The following is a 15861-nucleotide window of genomic DNA, read 5'->3' as shown; positions in this document are numbered from 1 at the left end:
CTGAATCCATTTGTGCAGCTACAAACCCAACAATCTGCATATGATTAACTGGCTTAGTTGAAAAAAAAAACAAAAAACAAAAACAACCTGGTTATGTTACTTGATGTCGTGATGTCTGTCTTACTCACCTTCATTCTCTTGATGTAACCTCTGCTGACCACAGCTGCCCATTAGCTCGTACTTGCTTTTTTCTTCTGCCTGCAAGACGCACAGACAGTAAGCAACTGTTGATTATAATTTGCAGTGAGCGACTAAACCCATCCCATAAGTTTATTACATAAGAAGAGTGACGATGACTTTCTCCTCAACAGCTCGGTGGACACATCAGGAGTATTTATAGACAGAGGCTGATATTCAGGATTTGCAGAGAGCTCAGGGCTATGTCTTACATGTGGAAACACTGTCTGCAATGCCTCATCGTTATGGATGGATAACCATGCCTTTTAAATTGCTGCCACACAATCTCTGATTCCAGACAGCCACTGTAAGCACGGCTATTGTGGTGTGAAAATTGGTGGTGGAGTGCAGCCATATTGCTTTCAGTCTCACTGAGAGGCCACTGTGCACACAAAGAGGGATTCCTTGATGGGACCATCATCATGCTGAGAATGAATGAGGCTAGTACATAAAAGTGGATTATCTGTAATGGACATCAGCTGATTATATTGGTGCATTTCCCTGCAGTTGGATCATTTCTAGCATTGTTTTTTAATGTTCATGTTCCATATCAGGACACTCCAGGGGAATTTGTTCACATTCAATAGCATCCAGCCAGAAAGTGAATAAGTGTATTTCCCAAAATATCAAATTAATCCCTTTAAAACAGAGAACAGCCCCAACAACCAATGACACCTAACAGATTCAAGCCCACATTCCCGTCCAAGACTTGCCAAAGCAAGAAAGGAAATAATCATGTGCTGATGTATTTTAAAACGTAGTTTCATTTTTAATTATAGAGGTAAATATGTCAATTTATCGTGATACACAATCAGTTGCCAGTTTATTCAGTACACCTGGATATAATTAATGCAGTTTAATGCAAAGCTTTGCAATAAATCCCACTTTCATGAGAGTTATAACACCAACAAAATAGAAACGAGTACTTCTGAGGTCATATCATCCAACCCTACTGTATTGCTGCTTGACTTTTCTTCCTTTTGGCTGAACAAAAGGAAAATCTCTGAGAAAAACATGTCTCATCACACACCCACACTGAAGTCGAAAAGGAATAAGGTTATGCTTAAGAGACTGCACATACATTAAGTACAGTACTTTAATGATATGATTTCAGCTCATACATACATAATGGAGACAATCTCAACTGCTTATTCCAATCCACATATGGGATAACTAAAGCTGCTTTTCCACCAAAATTACCAGGAACTACTTTTCAAGGAACTAAAAGTTCCTTCAGCCCATTGTTGTGTGCGTTTCAACAACAGTCTAAAGACCCGGGAAGATTAGGTAAATTACACCGTGAAAAAAAATTAACGTTGTGTCTCACTGCAACAACATTAACAAGATATAATTTTGTACGATCGATTTAGCCAACCCTTGTCTTAAGGAACACCACGATTCTATACCATTAACGTTAGTGGTTGGTGATAGCATGTAGCTAACGTTAGCTTTTGGTTAGGGTAACAATAGCATGACAATAGCATTTAACAAGCAGCATGTGGGCCGTATGTGATTCACCTTCAACCGACTGGTCATCCGGTGTCTTCCACCACAACTTCAACAGCTGAGCCGCTGCGCCAGAGAAGGCCAGCTTGTGACCCAGCAACGAATCGATCCAGACGGTCAAACCACTGCTGCTCCGCCGGTCGGAGCTCAATGTTCAGCACAGCAAGCCCTACCCTCGAAAGTCCCGGTACTTCTGAAAAGTACTACCCCCCCGCACAGTTACCTTTTGGGGGAGTAAAAAATGTCCCTGGTACTTAATTTAGACCCTGGTCCCTGCGGTGGAGTTCCTCTAAAGGTTCCTAGTCCCTGGGGACAGTTCGAAACGCAGCTTAAGTGGACAAGTTCAAAACTACAAAATGCTGATTGAACGTATTTCTTCATGTTCAATTTCAGACATTACTCCAGCCTCTTCTAAAAACTAACCTTTGTGAGCTGCTATTCATTCTTTATAATCCCCATCAATAGGTATTCCCACGATATCAGACATTTCCCCCAAAAATGTTTAGCTGAACTCAGGGCACAATGAGTTACACAGTCAAAATGTGTGAGCGGTTGATAGCATAAAGCGGATTAGAGACTTTTGGATTGGCCTACCTCCGAGTTCCTCTCCGGCGCCCGACTCTCCATGATCTCATAAGCAGGATCAGCTCTGCGTTTTTCCTCTTTACTATTAAGCCTTTTGTCTGGTGGGAGAGAAAAATAAAGTGCATTTTAAATATAAGTTAAATAATACATTTTTTTTGTGCCAATAGCCAGGGTAGAAAATAATCCCACAATGTTTTTTTTTTTTTATCCATTTTGTAAATCAAAGCAGACAAGGTGCTCTCTGGGTATAAATGCATGAATTCCTGCAGATCCAGTGATGGGAACAAATAACAGTGGATTGATTAGTCATCTCACAATACCAGAAACTATTACATACGGGGAAATAGCATCCCTGGTGCTGCAAAAGAGAGCTGTACTAATAACGTGCAAGAGAGAGAAATCACAAGAATTGTGCCCACAATGTGTACTGAGCAGGACATTTTACAGATTCTTACAAACTTTATAACAGCAACACAGTTTCTAAATTACCTCAAACATATCTTTGGCATTTCTGTGCTGCAATTCCTTGTTACTTATTGGTCAACATATATACAGATATATCTGCATTAAGCTAATATCAACTGATATATCAGCACGGCAGGCTTATCGCTCTGACTCTTATTGGCAATACAATGCAGGACTATTGCATTAGACTGCATTAGTTTTAGCTAGGTGTACCTAATAAACTGACAACTGAGTGTGTATGAGCCAAAACGTAACAAGAAATTTCAGAACAGAAAAGCTAAAGATGCTGTATGTTTGAGGAACTTTACAGTGTCGCCATTACATAGTTTGTCCACCAGAGGGTGCTGACAAGTAAATTTTAATAACCAAATTTAAGAAATACTTATCAAAAATATTTTGTTAAAAAAAACAACAACAACAACAACAACATTTTGGCCAATATTGTTTTGCTGAATAAGGAGCTCTTTATAAAGAGTTTATAAGTTTTCAGTGATGGCTTGTTAGAGGCTAATAAATAATTTACTAACGCTTTATAGTTCACTTATAAGCCATTAATAAGAAGTAGTTTTGGGTTGCCAGGCTGCGAAGAAATTCCTTTGGCTGGTGTTTATCATTTTTATGGTAGTAATGCTGTTATAAATGTTGGTAATTGATTAAAAAATGCTTAATAAATTTACTAATGCCCTCTAAACGAGTTATAAGCCAACTTTTGGGTTGTAAAAGAGTCATCATAGCCTTATGATTGGTTACCTTTCGGTAAGCAACAACTTGAGCATTAATAAAGACATAAGTTACAACTTATAAACCCTTTATAACAGGGGCCTTATTAAAAAGTGGTACTGATTCTCTAGTAGAGCCTATACATCATTTCTGATTTCATAACTCTTGCAGCAACTTCAATCCTGTGTATTTTTCACAGACAGCTCAGTTGTAAAAGTAACACAACAAAAGGAAACATCAAAGCATGCAGAGAGAAAACAAGCGGTGATTAAACAAAAGAAGCCAGGAGGAAAGTGTGTTTTGATTGATGACAAAGAACAGGACAGAAACAGAGAAGATCCATTTCAAAGGACTGAAGAGGAAAAGGACACCAGCGGAATCGTAGAAGCTTTGTTGTGAGTTGTAGAGGAAACTGGAGAAGAGGCCTCTTACCTTCACTGGTCACTTTCCGACCATTCATCTCTTCATACTGACACTGCCTGTCCACGCTCTGCAATCCATCACTGTGAGCTTGATAGAGCAGCTCCTCATTAGCTGCTACTTCGTGTTCTTGGCTTCTCTTCAGGTGTAGCCCAGTTGGAAAGGTTTGTAAAGTAGGGATGTTCTTGTTGCGGTACATTTCGGCAGGTGCGACGCATGGAGGAGGGTGGCAGTGCTCTCCCTGACACTTTAAACAGTTTTCATAAATGACAGCTCTTTTGTCTTGCTGCGAGTCGTGTGATGGTACACAGGTGCCAGTTGGTGCAGATTTGTGCTCATTTCCAAATCTCGGGCTCATTGACTCATACACGTTCAGGCTGGTCTTTGCCTCCGGTTGCCTATCTGCGCTTGGAAAGCCTAACAGATCAGCTAAGAGACTGGCTAATTTCTCTCTTCCTTTTTTTGGCAGCAGGGAATCCTCACTCGTCCTCACTGTTGGCTCCTCTGAGCTGTGGATGTTTCCAGAGCCAGGAGAGGCGCAGGATTTCTCCAGAATATTATTCACTGCAATATTGTATTCACTGGCAGTGCTGGGTCTGCATGGTGATTTGTCAACACTTTGATCTGCTGGATTGAAAATATGATGTTCTGGAGGCAAAAAATCCTTTAACACATTTTGACTTCTGGTCCAAATCAATTCACCAAACTGCGGCTGCAACATGAACCATGAATGCTTTTTCTCAAACATGCACCAACTCTTGTTCATGCATGCAGGAATCAATGCGTGCAGTGTGTGTACAGTATTTCAACTGATTACACTTACCTGGTATAGCAGGTATCACTGAACCACTTCCAAGGATGTATGGCGTCCCCTGTGAGATGAATTAGAAAATGACACAAATTACATTCTTAACGCAAACTGGCTTTATTAGATGGTATTTTATGTGAACTAGGGCTGGGACGATTCATTGACGTAATCAACATCATCGAAATACAATGATTTGCATATCGTGTCTCGGCGCGTTGTAATGTATGTAATGTAAGTGTGGCTTACATTAAAGCCTCGCCCACAATCTCCCCTCACTCTACCCCTCCCATGCGGTCTACTGACAATCGCACATGCTCTGCAGAGAAACACACACACACACACACACACACACACACACACACACACACACACAGTCTCCTGTTTATGTAGGTCTACTTTTGCCATTGTTTTGTAAAAGCATGAAAGTGCACCTGTTGTTGGGGGGGGGACTGAAGGGGAAAGCATGGTGAGCAGATTAAAGGTGTTTGTGAGTAAACACTACAATAAGGTGGTGAATTAAGTTAAAATGGTAACATAAGAAATAACCTACTAGAAATAGGGTAATATATTAATTTATTCTTTCAAATATAATATTTTCAACGGACAAATATATTGTTTGTTGAAGAATAATGCGCTGCAGTACATACTTTGTTTCTCGTTACATTTGTCTTTTGTTTTTAAGAGAAAATAATTGAATAAAATAGAAATATTAATGAGAATTTTTTTTTTTTATTTTGGGTAAATTAATTGTTATATTCAATCAAGTAATAAAAAAATGATCTTTAGAATAATCGATAAATTAGTTGTTAGATTAATCGATAAAAAAAAGAATCGGCAGGTGCAGCACTAATGTGAACTATAAATAAGCAACAATGAGCAAACATCTTAGCCTGGTGTTTAAATATGAGGCCTTTGAAAGGAAAAGGCTGGCGATGATCTATATATTTTTTGATTGTCAACAATCCAATTAAAAGACCAAAACGGACAGTGCATTAATCCAGCTCTTCCATGACTTCCGCAGCCTGTATGGTTCTCAGCCACAAGCCGACTGGTTCTCATGTTAATCTGGAAAAATGTGTCACAAATATATACTTTCATTTTAAAAAAGGCTACATAATTTCCTGGACACTGTGGTTTTGAGCAGAAGTTACTCAAACTGGAGGAAATAGTGCATTTGTTGCGGGCGATTCTTAGCTGCTGATTTAGTACGCTAGTGAGTATTTACAGCAGCAGGACAGTATAGTATGTTCATCGTTATGGAGGAACATTTCACCCAGTGTAACAGTTTTTGGACAACAATGGAGCTCTATGACACAGGAATACCCAACATCAGGCTGTGGATACACAAATAATGGGATCAATTCTTTGTTGGTTTTTGATCTTTTAATTAAGAAAAATATACAATATCGACAGCGTCACCCTTTAAAAACTCACCACAGTGGACTCTGTAGTTTCAAAGCTGTGAGGTGTCATGGCTGTGAATGCTCTGGATATCAGATGACTACATCCATCACACAGAGCATAATCCACACTGTCAAACCAGCCAGACTGAACGGCTTTAAGTCAGTTGACAACAGTGTATTATAGTACAATTAATTAATAAAATGATCTTCATCCATTCATAAATATATTCTATATATTATACAAGTTTGAAATATGTATTTGGTTTGTATTTATTTTTTTCCTTCAACTGTGAACCAATAAACACTACAAGGCTGGATTGTGTTGCTCAGGGTGACAAATGCCCTCCCACACTGCTCTCGCCTGATCCATCAGCTTGTGTTTAATTTAGTTCACTGAGGACTAAATCACATTTTATTCAGGTAATCAAATGCAATTTGCATTCTTAACTAAAGTAAATGCACTACCCAGTAGGTAGAGCTATATGTTTAGAGTACTCAATAAAAGTGATTGACCAGGACAAAAATGCTTTTACTAAGTTTGCACCTGGATTGACAAGGATTTCCAAAGAAATTTTAATTATAGCTTAAGCTCAGCCTTAAAGAGTGGAGCTCTTGCACTATCAAATATCTTGCATTTGTAATGTACTGCAGATTTCTACTGAAAATCATCACAGACATGAGCAAAATCATATATCGTATAAAACTGGTATAAATTATGTAACACTGTATATCACAGCCAAGCAGGATCAATCTCAAAATCAAAGGGCAAAAACAGATTTATCCTAAAATCCAACACGTCTTTCTTAACCTACAGCAACTTATCAAGACTAGACAATGGAGACAACAAACTAAAGCTGAAACTATCAGCTTTACTTTAATAATCAGTTAATGGAATAGATGATTGTCAGAAAATTAATGGGCAACTATTTTGATAGCAGATTCAAGTCATTTTTAAACAAAATGCCACACAATTTGTATAACAATAAATAGGTGGTAGAGGTGATAGAGAAATAGAGAAAACTACAAGTCACTCACAACTCACAAGGTCTAAACTTGCTGGATACAATGACAGTGTCAACCTCAATTGGCTGCTGACATGCTAACTTGTTAGACAGATGGGCCATGGGATTGCTTGTTGTTTTGACACCAAACACAGTGCGGCATCACCGTCAGCCTGCACGATACCACAAAGGTCATATTGACGGCGAGCTACAGAACAGATGATAGAGTGGTGATAAGGCCTGCTCACGCAAGCTGCTACTGTATGACAGGGAGTTAAACAACCCGGCACGTTCAGGAGTCCAACAGGGAAGATGTCATTTTTGAGGCAAACAGATGGCCAACGAGAATAGAACTACACTTATATCTGAGCTCAATTAAAGTCTGTTTCTGGCAAATCTGTAAAAATGACAAGATTTTAGTCCGCACAGCTGACACACATTTTTCTACTCACCTTAAATCCACCACACACTGAGCAGATGGTCACGATGGTTTTGGAGACAGATGTGAGAGAGCTGCAGATGTGACAAGAGTCTGGGTGTTCAGTAGAGGGCGCCACCTTGGTTTTCTTACTCCCCTCTGAGGGGCATTGTAAGTGTTCGCTCACTGACTGTCTGTTAGTAGTTTCTGAGGGACCCTCAGAGGTCATGACACTGCTTTTATCCGCCTTTGCTGAGTCTGTCGTGAGGCCTGAAAAGGCAGGAGTGTCCTTAGTTGGGTTGGAGGGTTCATTGTCTTTGGCAACCCCACTTCCCTCCTGTAAAAGACTCCTGGGAGTGTCATAGAGATACCTAAGTGATGTTGGTACCTGGTATTCATGTCCAGGGGAAGTGGGGCAAGTACAAGGGCTCAGGTCTTGAGCCAAGTGGGGAGGCAAGTTGAAAACAGACCCAAAGTCCTCTCCGGGGGTGATATCCAGGCTGCCTGTGTAGGAGGAGAAACTTCCAGAGTAAGAGGAATGGCTGCCGGTGGCGATGCCGCTGTCAGATGAGCTCTGACGGCCGATCTCCTGAAGCTGCCGGGGAGGGTTGGCAGCCGGCCGGTTTCCGCCACACTTGTTGACGGACAGCTTCTCGATGCTCTGCAGTGCCACTTTAGCACCCACATGGCCGATGTTTTCAGATGGGCTGGAGGCCGGTTCGGTCCAAATGGCCAGCCGGCTGCCAATACTGCAATCTGATTGGCTGGTGTCTGACGTGTCGGAGGAACCGGACATGCTGCGGTCGTCTCCCCCAGCAGATGGGCAGTACGAGGACGAGACTGCCAAGAAACACAACATTAATAAAACTTTAATGAATTTAATCAACAGCTTTAACGAAAAAATTGCTTTCATCATTTCATCAACAAGACATATTAAAGCATCATAATATCATTATGCCTGTTTTTGCACAGCCACTTTTCTCCCCGGTATTCACCACATAATAGGAACAATAAATCACCTGTGTGAGTAATCTGCAAACTGAATTTAAATCCAAGCACTGCATTATTAAAATCTAATGTATCATTTATAGTCTTTGGTGGGGAAGAGGGATCTGATATGTCAAGTATGCAACTTTTTAGCTGCAGTTTCACCTTTTTTTCCTCTGTATTTTGAATTTGAGCACAGCATTACAGTAACATGCTCTACCTGTGCTGCTCCTGTGAGAGAGCAGGCTCAGTCGTTTCTCCAGCTCCTGGGCCTCATGGTTCAGCCTCTCCTCCAAATTCGTCGGACTGGCACTGGGGTCTGTTAGAGAGAGCATCTGCAGCATAACTTCACCCACAAAGGCTCATTTTATATATAAATATATCAAACTTACATTGCAGTCATCAAACTAATTAGTGATGACAAGGTATGTTTACTGAGTCTTGCTACTGTCACAGAGATGTGGGATCAAATGTGACGCAGCTGAGCATTTTGTACCGCGGTGACACAGGCACAGCTGTGAAAACACATCCAACTACCCCAGAGAAACAAGAAGGAACACTTGAGGGTCTCACGCATGTCTCTGCGGCATCATGAAAATAAAATGTCAGCCACAAGATGTTAGTAAAAAGAATAACTGACAAACACTTTGGCAGAAGTGTTGCGTGCTATTATTTGGTCTGCGAGTGTCAGGCACAGAAAGGGTCACACAGGGGAACACCTTGCAGTATTTGTGCAACACTACAGGGTTTATTAATAGTGCTGCCACGTGGCTCTGTTGTTGGTGCTGTTCAAGGATCTAATGTACCTTGGACCACCAAGGTCAAGCCTAACACTGGATTGATTTTTTTTTCAATCTATCAGAGCCTGCAACAGTAATGTGGTAAATTGTACCAGAGTGGTACCAGAACTCTGCAAATGGTTCAGATTACATCCTGCATGTGGCTTATTGATTTAAGGTATACAACTGTGCTCTCTAATTAAAATATAATAAACTGGGACAAACTATAAGATGACTGCAGTGAGTCTTGCCACTGGTGTCCTTTGTCTCATATAGTTAGTTATATGTTGACTATATGAGTTTCACTTATTTCCTTTTGAAATCCTGTCTCTACCTGGAAGACGAAAAGCTGTATGTCCTACTGGTATTTACCAAGATGCACATGATACGAACTTCAAGACGCACATATTCCCAGCTGAAAATTTGATTATGCAACAATCCAAATCCAAATAGATTAACTTTTTTAAGAAATGTATTCAGCCACCTACTGCAGTCTAATGCAAAGAAAGTAAAATTACATTCAGATTTTTTAGGTTTAAGGTCCAAACTGAAATAGTCAGAGCTAAGATTTCAACCAACGAACACTTAACTTTTACATTTAGTCAGATAGTTCTATGTTGATTATTAATTTATTCTCCTTCCTTTTGAACTTCTTTTTTGAGCTAGAAGACTAAAGCTCTCTTTGTCCTACTGTTGTGTACCAAGAAACACATCATACAAATATCAGGAGGCACAGATTCCCTGCTGAAAAACAGATGCAACAATGCATCGCAAGAATCCATAGAGATTAGAGTTCACATTTTCAGCAAATTTATTTGGCCTAAGAAAACCTCCCAACTACAATCTAGTTTAGAGGTAATTGGTAAGATTCAAACTAAGATTTTGAATCTTAAAACTATTTCAAATGTTTGTACAAACATTTAAATGTGTAAAAATAAATGCTTCATATTTGTAATGGTCACACTTAATACTTGTAGAATCTAGCCAGACCATTCTCATTAAAGTAACTGTTTTCTTATTATAACCAGATTTTTTGTCATGATGAAAACATACTTTCTTCTTAATAAAAGGTTCTGCACTGCTGTAGTGTCAAGAATCAAAGGCTCTGTGTGGCACGAAAATAAAAGTGTACCAACATCACCGTAACAAATACAAACTGATATTCCATATTTTACATGGCTTGCCATGGCTGCATCCGAATAAAAAAAAAAGTTATTGTACTGCCTCTGCCAACACTTAAAGCTGTGAAAAATTGATATTAAAGTTTACCACAGAAGCTCCACTACCTGCTGCTGTTTGATTGTCAGCTGAGAGATTCAACATCATACTTGACATCTGCGCTCCGTTTAAGCAGGTTTCCCTGTCACTGCTGCTATGTGACAAGCAGCAGGCCAGCATGACTAAATGGAGTGGGCCAAAGAGATCAAAAAGAAGTGTGTCTTGGGTAAAATATGCTTGAATAACAATAACAGGTGTCGCAGCCTATCACATGCTGTATTTTTGCGGCTTGCTCATCCCAGCTAAGCTCCTCTAAGTCTTCCTCCCCTTTGACCAAATTAGGATTTTCTGGCTACTGTAACTGGCAAAGATGGCAGAGAGCTGTAAACAGGCTTCAAAAATATGTCCTTACTACATTTTTCTCATGTCTATGGTTATGAGAATAAACAGACTAACAGCACTTACTGCACTCCAACTTTTTTGGAAATTTGCTATACACAATTCTACCAATCATAAAATCTTAGTTTACAACAACAACAAAAAAAATTACAACAAATTCAACATTTTGGAAAATGCGGTTTGTCTGCACACTAAATGAAGTTGAGTTGAGTTGAAGTTACAGCCAGCCGCCGGCTAGCTTAGCTTAGCATAAAGATTGGGAACAGGTCTGGCTCTGTCCAAAGGTAACAAAACCCGCCTACCAGCACCTCTAAATCTTGCTAATTAACACGTTAAATCTTATTTATTTAATCCGTACAAAAAACAGAGAATACATTTGACAGCTGGCTCCAGCTACATATTTACTGTACATGAGAGTGGTATTAATCTTCTCACATAACTCTTGGCAATAAAGCAAATAAGCGTAAAACTAGTCCTTTAATTTTAACCCTTTAATTCTAAAACCGTATAAATTTATTCATTAATTTTTCATATGTAGGTAAAGCTAGGTAAGTCTAACTAGCGGTCAGCTAAGATTTCCACTTATCTTGAAGCAGCTATTGTAATCTGTGTTCCCTACAGTGTCAGCTGGATTACTCATTATGTCTGCAATTTTTCTAGATGAATGTTAGTAATGCAGGTTTAAAATGCCCCTCACAGGAATAAAGTTCGTATCCTAAAGACTAAACAGAGAGCTGGAGAGTGAAAGGCAGAGAGGGGTGGAAACAGTACAGCAAGCAAGGGTGACAAACACATAAGGGAGCCTGGGAACATAACAGCAATTAATCAAAACAGAGGCAGAGAGATTTAGTCAGGAGCTGCGTAGGACAGAGACAGACAAGGGCTGAGACGTGAACCACAAGTGAGAACAAGAGACACAGTTAAGGGCTGCAGAGAGGAGTAAGAGAGTAGAAAATGAGGTGGAGGGGAGGGAAGAGTGTAGCGGTGGGTGACCGAATATGAAATGAAAGGGGGGAGGCGGCAGTGGAATCCTGTGGATGAGGTTACATACATGCCCGGAGTGATTAGAAGGCTTTGGCTGCTCTACTTGTGTGAACTGTGACTTTGACCCCTTGCTCTCCCTCCGACATCCTCCCTGCTATTTATTCTACTATGCACTACAATAATAGGAGTATGAGCTCAACCTGTGATTGGGCGGCGAGATGTGTGAAAACCAGAATATCCACAAGCCCCACAGCTGCCCAGTCCACATTTCCTGTGAAGTTGCACACTGGGTGAGAAAATGTTTTAAATCTGCTAGTGTGGAAAATTGAAGGTGTTAAAGTGGACAGCAGGAGAGCAGACAATGTTTAAACGGCTTTAGTAATATTAGATCTTGCATCCAAATGCGTTATTAAAATAACAGAAATAGGAGACTCGTATGGTTGTTGGAGACAACATTTCTGCCAGTGCAAGTTGTAGTTTAGAGTTTATAATAAATTTAAACCTGCAATAACTGATTTTTTTTGGCCACAGAAACAAGCTGTTAACACAACATTTATGTTTGTTTATGGCTCACGTGTTAGCAAACAATTGTCTATTTACACATTCAGCAGATATGGACCAACATATTTGGAGTCATGTTTGTGTCGATCTGACGAATATAAGTACAATATTCACCCTTCTTTTAGCTCTGTTTTTGGTCTCCACCAGCTCCTGAGGGAAATATGTGGCTCTTTAGCTCCTAAATGCTCCACTGTTTTCACCAGCCAGTCACTAAGTTTGCCTGTCTGCCATTTGGTGCAGGTAGTGTAGTGGGTTTATGAGAGCTTTTCCACTGAAATCTGCCTGCCTGCTGCAGCCAAAAACAAAGCTGATGAGAGTGTTGACAGTGAATCAAAAGAGTAAAGTTGCAGGCCAGAAAACCAAAACAACGATCCCAAAGACGCTAAAACTCTCCATAGAGCTGAGGGGAGCTCCAGAGTCGGGTGATAATTCTCTGTGGGTTCATCACTACGTTTGATCCCTTTCACATTGTCATTTGACCCATTGTTAATATAAAATATTGACTATAGCAGCTTTAAATGTAAGAGTTGAGATAATTAGAAAATTGAGGAGGAAGATTTTTACATTATATAGGGCTGAAATTAAATAAACAAGATGGATGCTATTTTACAAAAAGAAGTTATGCACTGGAAAATGAAACTTTTTTTAGCCAAGAAACTAAGCAGATACTGTCAAGTTTTCACAATGGGAGGCAGAAGAAAAGGAGAGCAGAAGAGCTGAGGATGGACATTCTACAGCTCAGTGCTCATACAGACAAACCTCACTGCTACAGAGTTAAGTATTGCAATATTCCACCCTATTAACTCTTTGGAAAACTTCAAATATTTTCAAATATTCACAAATGGAGACCAAGATGTTCACATATTAGGTCTATCATTTAACCAGTGTGCTTGGCATCTTTGACAAAGCAAAATCCTGCCAGACAACCCATCTTTAACAATAGTAAAAAAAAACCTAATGGCTATTTGGAACTCAGCCCATCCTTCAGCTCGCCCACCAGTAGCACTACACCCTCAACTATACATAGACTACAATTGAATTTGCTGTCATAATCACAGTTAGTACAGTAGTTATTCTCTTAATGATGTTTAAGGTGACCCTAAGCTTTACATTCACCACAGTACACTTAAGTCAGGGGTTAGGGCATTTGACTAAAATTATAAAATTGCTTCAGAGGATTACCCAATTATGTACAAAAAAAAAACAAACAGCTGTCAGTCATAATTTTGTCACATCAAAGCACATTCATCCATATAGGAATCCTCTGACTCATTCTGCCAAAAATGGTTGGATTCCAGGAAGGCAGCACACCTAACAGCTATGATAAATCCCTGGAGGCACAGGAGGAGAGCCATGCAGGGTTTGCTACAATTTAAATAGCAAGTGTTGAATTAAGTGTTTGCTCATGTTCCTTGGCAACAGCGTGGCTATTAATTATCCAAATAAGCATCACACAGAGATCCATCTCCTTTCTTTAAATAATAGTCCTGACAGCTAAACTTTCCCTTTCTGTGTAGATCTCTTACACGCAGTTGGTTTTCCAGTCCTAAGCAGCTTTAAACACCTCTGGTACAGACCTGGCAAAACTGGCCGCAGTCCAAAAGGGCCTCTGGTGGGGGAGATGCCTCTGACGATGCAGTCGAACAGAAAGCTGATCTGCTCGCTCTCAGCAGATGAGAGCAAAAAAACACCAGCCCCTGTAGAAAGCAAACTTGATTAGTGTCACAATATTTTTTGCAGCATTGAAATATCCACCACCAGGCCAAATATACTGTAATTAGTAGAATTTTATTCTACAGGTAGTAATGATTTGCTGGGTTTGAAAATTTTCCAACAGACCCGCCAATATGATTGATACCTGGTAGGGCTACAACTAACAATTACCTTCATTATTGATTATTCATATGGTCTAAAAATGTCTAAAAATAGTGAGAAATGTCCATCACATTTTCTTCAAATTGTTTTGTCTGGTCAACAGTCCAAAACCCAAAGATTCTCAGTTTACTATCCCACAAGTCAAAGAAAAGCAGCAGATCCTCACAATTGAGAGGCTGGGATCAGAGAAAGTTTGGCATTTTTTTCTTGAACTAGAGTCTACAGGCATGCTTGCAGCTCTGTGATGCTGTACTTACACAGCTGAGCTAAATGCTAATGTCAGTATGCTAACATGCTGATGTTTAGCAGGTACAATGTTTAAAGTAAAAATTAAATGTGGTTTTTGCTCTTTACAGCTATTACAACTGCTGTTTGGTCAATTAAAAGACAGGGCGTAGATATGACATTTCTAAATTTATTTCACAACCACTACAACTAAAAGAAAATTGTCACTAAGTAATTTCAATTCAGCTTCTGTCGTTTTCAGAGAGCTTGGCATTTGTCCCTTTCTCAAGCGACATAATTAGGCTACTGTAACAAGCGTTCCGTTTAACTACATCATAAGTAACATAGATCCATTTTAGCTAGGCTGAATGTCTACACCGTTGTCTCGTGTTAATCTCATGTTCCAAAATCCAAATCCAAAAGCAAATAGTTTAATTACATCATGGTTATGACAGTACTAGCCTTGCTAATGTAATCTTAACATAGAGAAAATGGAACCATCAAGGGCTAACGTTAACGTTAAGTTGGCACTTTGGCTGAGGAGCTCAACTTATGTTGTAATCGTCGGGAAAATGGTAACGTCAATAAGACGGTGTAGTCCCTCATCGTGAGTGTTCTATCGTGGAAAAGGTTTTAGTCGTAGTCATCTGGACACTGTTTTCAGAATCAAGATGTTTCGGCTCCCATCCGGAAGTCATTCTCAATTGTGAAAAAATGGAACGGGAACTCAGAAATTTAAGCTAAAGTTATTGTAACAATAGGCCTGATTACTGATTAATGGGCCATCATGGAAACAATTAGGTCAGTTTCAGGTGAAACTAGCTAATCAACAGATACTCAGGTAGACTCCTTCCTGAGGGCAGGGCTTATGTAACACAGAGTAGCTTAAATTTCTGAGTTCCCGTTCCATTTTTTCACAATTGAGAATGACTTCCGGATGGGAGCCGAAACGTCTTGAATCTGAAAGCAGTGTCCAGATGACTACGACTGAAACCTTTTCCACGATGTAACGTCAATAACTTTATATAAGTGGAATTTGGAATAACAAGTACACTAGAGGTCTCTTGACCTCCCTCTGACAAAACAACTGGCTGTCCATTACAAGGTGTCACCAATAAAGGGTTATTGTGTCACCCTGTCCCTGAGACCACCCATGTCAAGGCAGGCCTCAATAACATTCCCAACACTTCCCTGACTGTGAGCAGGGTCAAAGGTCAAAAGCAAAGTCTGCTCAAATGTCTGCACGAGTCGAAATTGAAGATGTATTGCCTGCTTAGTGCTGTCGTGACATCGATCTGATTAAGAAGTATCTCATCTTATACTCTCCTCT

At 39.9% G+C, this 15861-nt stretch overlaps 1 protein-coding gene across 7 annotated transcripts in view; it reads right to left on the bottom strand.

Moving 5' to 3' along the window:
* LOC122870001 (protein Dok-7-like) overlaps positions 1–15861 on the bottom strand; it is a 44236-nt gene that overhangs the window by 16452 nt on the left and 11923 nt on the right. For 4 of the 7 annotated variants that reach the window (XR_006376466.1, XM_044183559.1, XM_044183558.1 and 1 more), the window contains exons 5-11: positions 14009–14128; positions 8711–8809; positions 7538–8343; positions 4697–4745; positions 3886–4521; positions 2278–2366; positions 129–198 (exon numbers count right to left, since the gene is read on the bottom strand). Coding sequence is in view for 3 of the 7 variants with exons in the window: in XM_044183559.1 (XP_044039494.1) it covers positions 129–198; positions 2278–2366; positions 3886–4521; positions 4697–4745; positions 7538–8343; positions 8711–8809; positions 14009–14128 (1869 nt within the window). In the remaining 4 variants the exon portion in view is untranslated. The remainder of the gene's footprint in view (positions 1–128; positions 199–2277; positions 2367–3885; positions 4522–4696; positions 4746–7537; positions 8344–8710; positions 8810–14008; positions 14129–15861) is intronic. The other 3 variants (XR_006376468.1, XR_006376467.1, XR_006376469.1) reach the window with 3 other exon arrangements.

This window comes from Siniperca chuatsi, linkage group LG22, assembly GCF_020085105.1.
Source record: "Siniperca chuatsi isolate FFG_IHB_CAS linkage group LG22, ASM2008510v1, whole genome shotgun sequence".
Taxonomy (NCBI): Eukaryota; Metazoa; Chordata; class Actinopteri; order Centrarchiformes; family Sinipercidae; genus Siniperca; species Siniperca chuatsi.
Note: the sequence above shows the minus strand (reverse complement) of the source record. Positions and strands in the feature narration are given on the sequence as shown.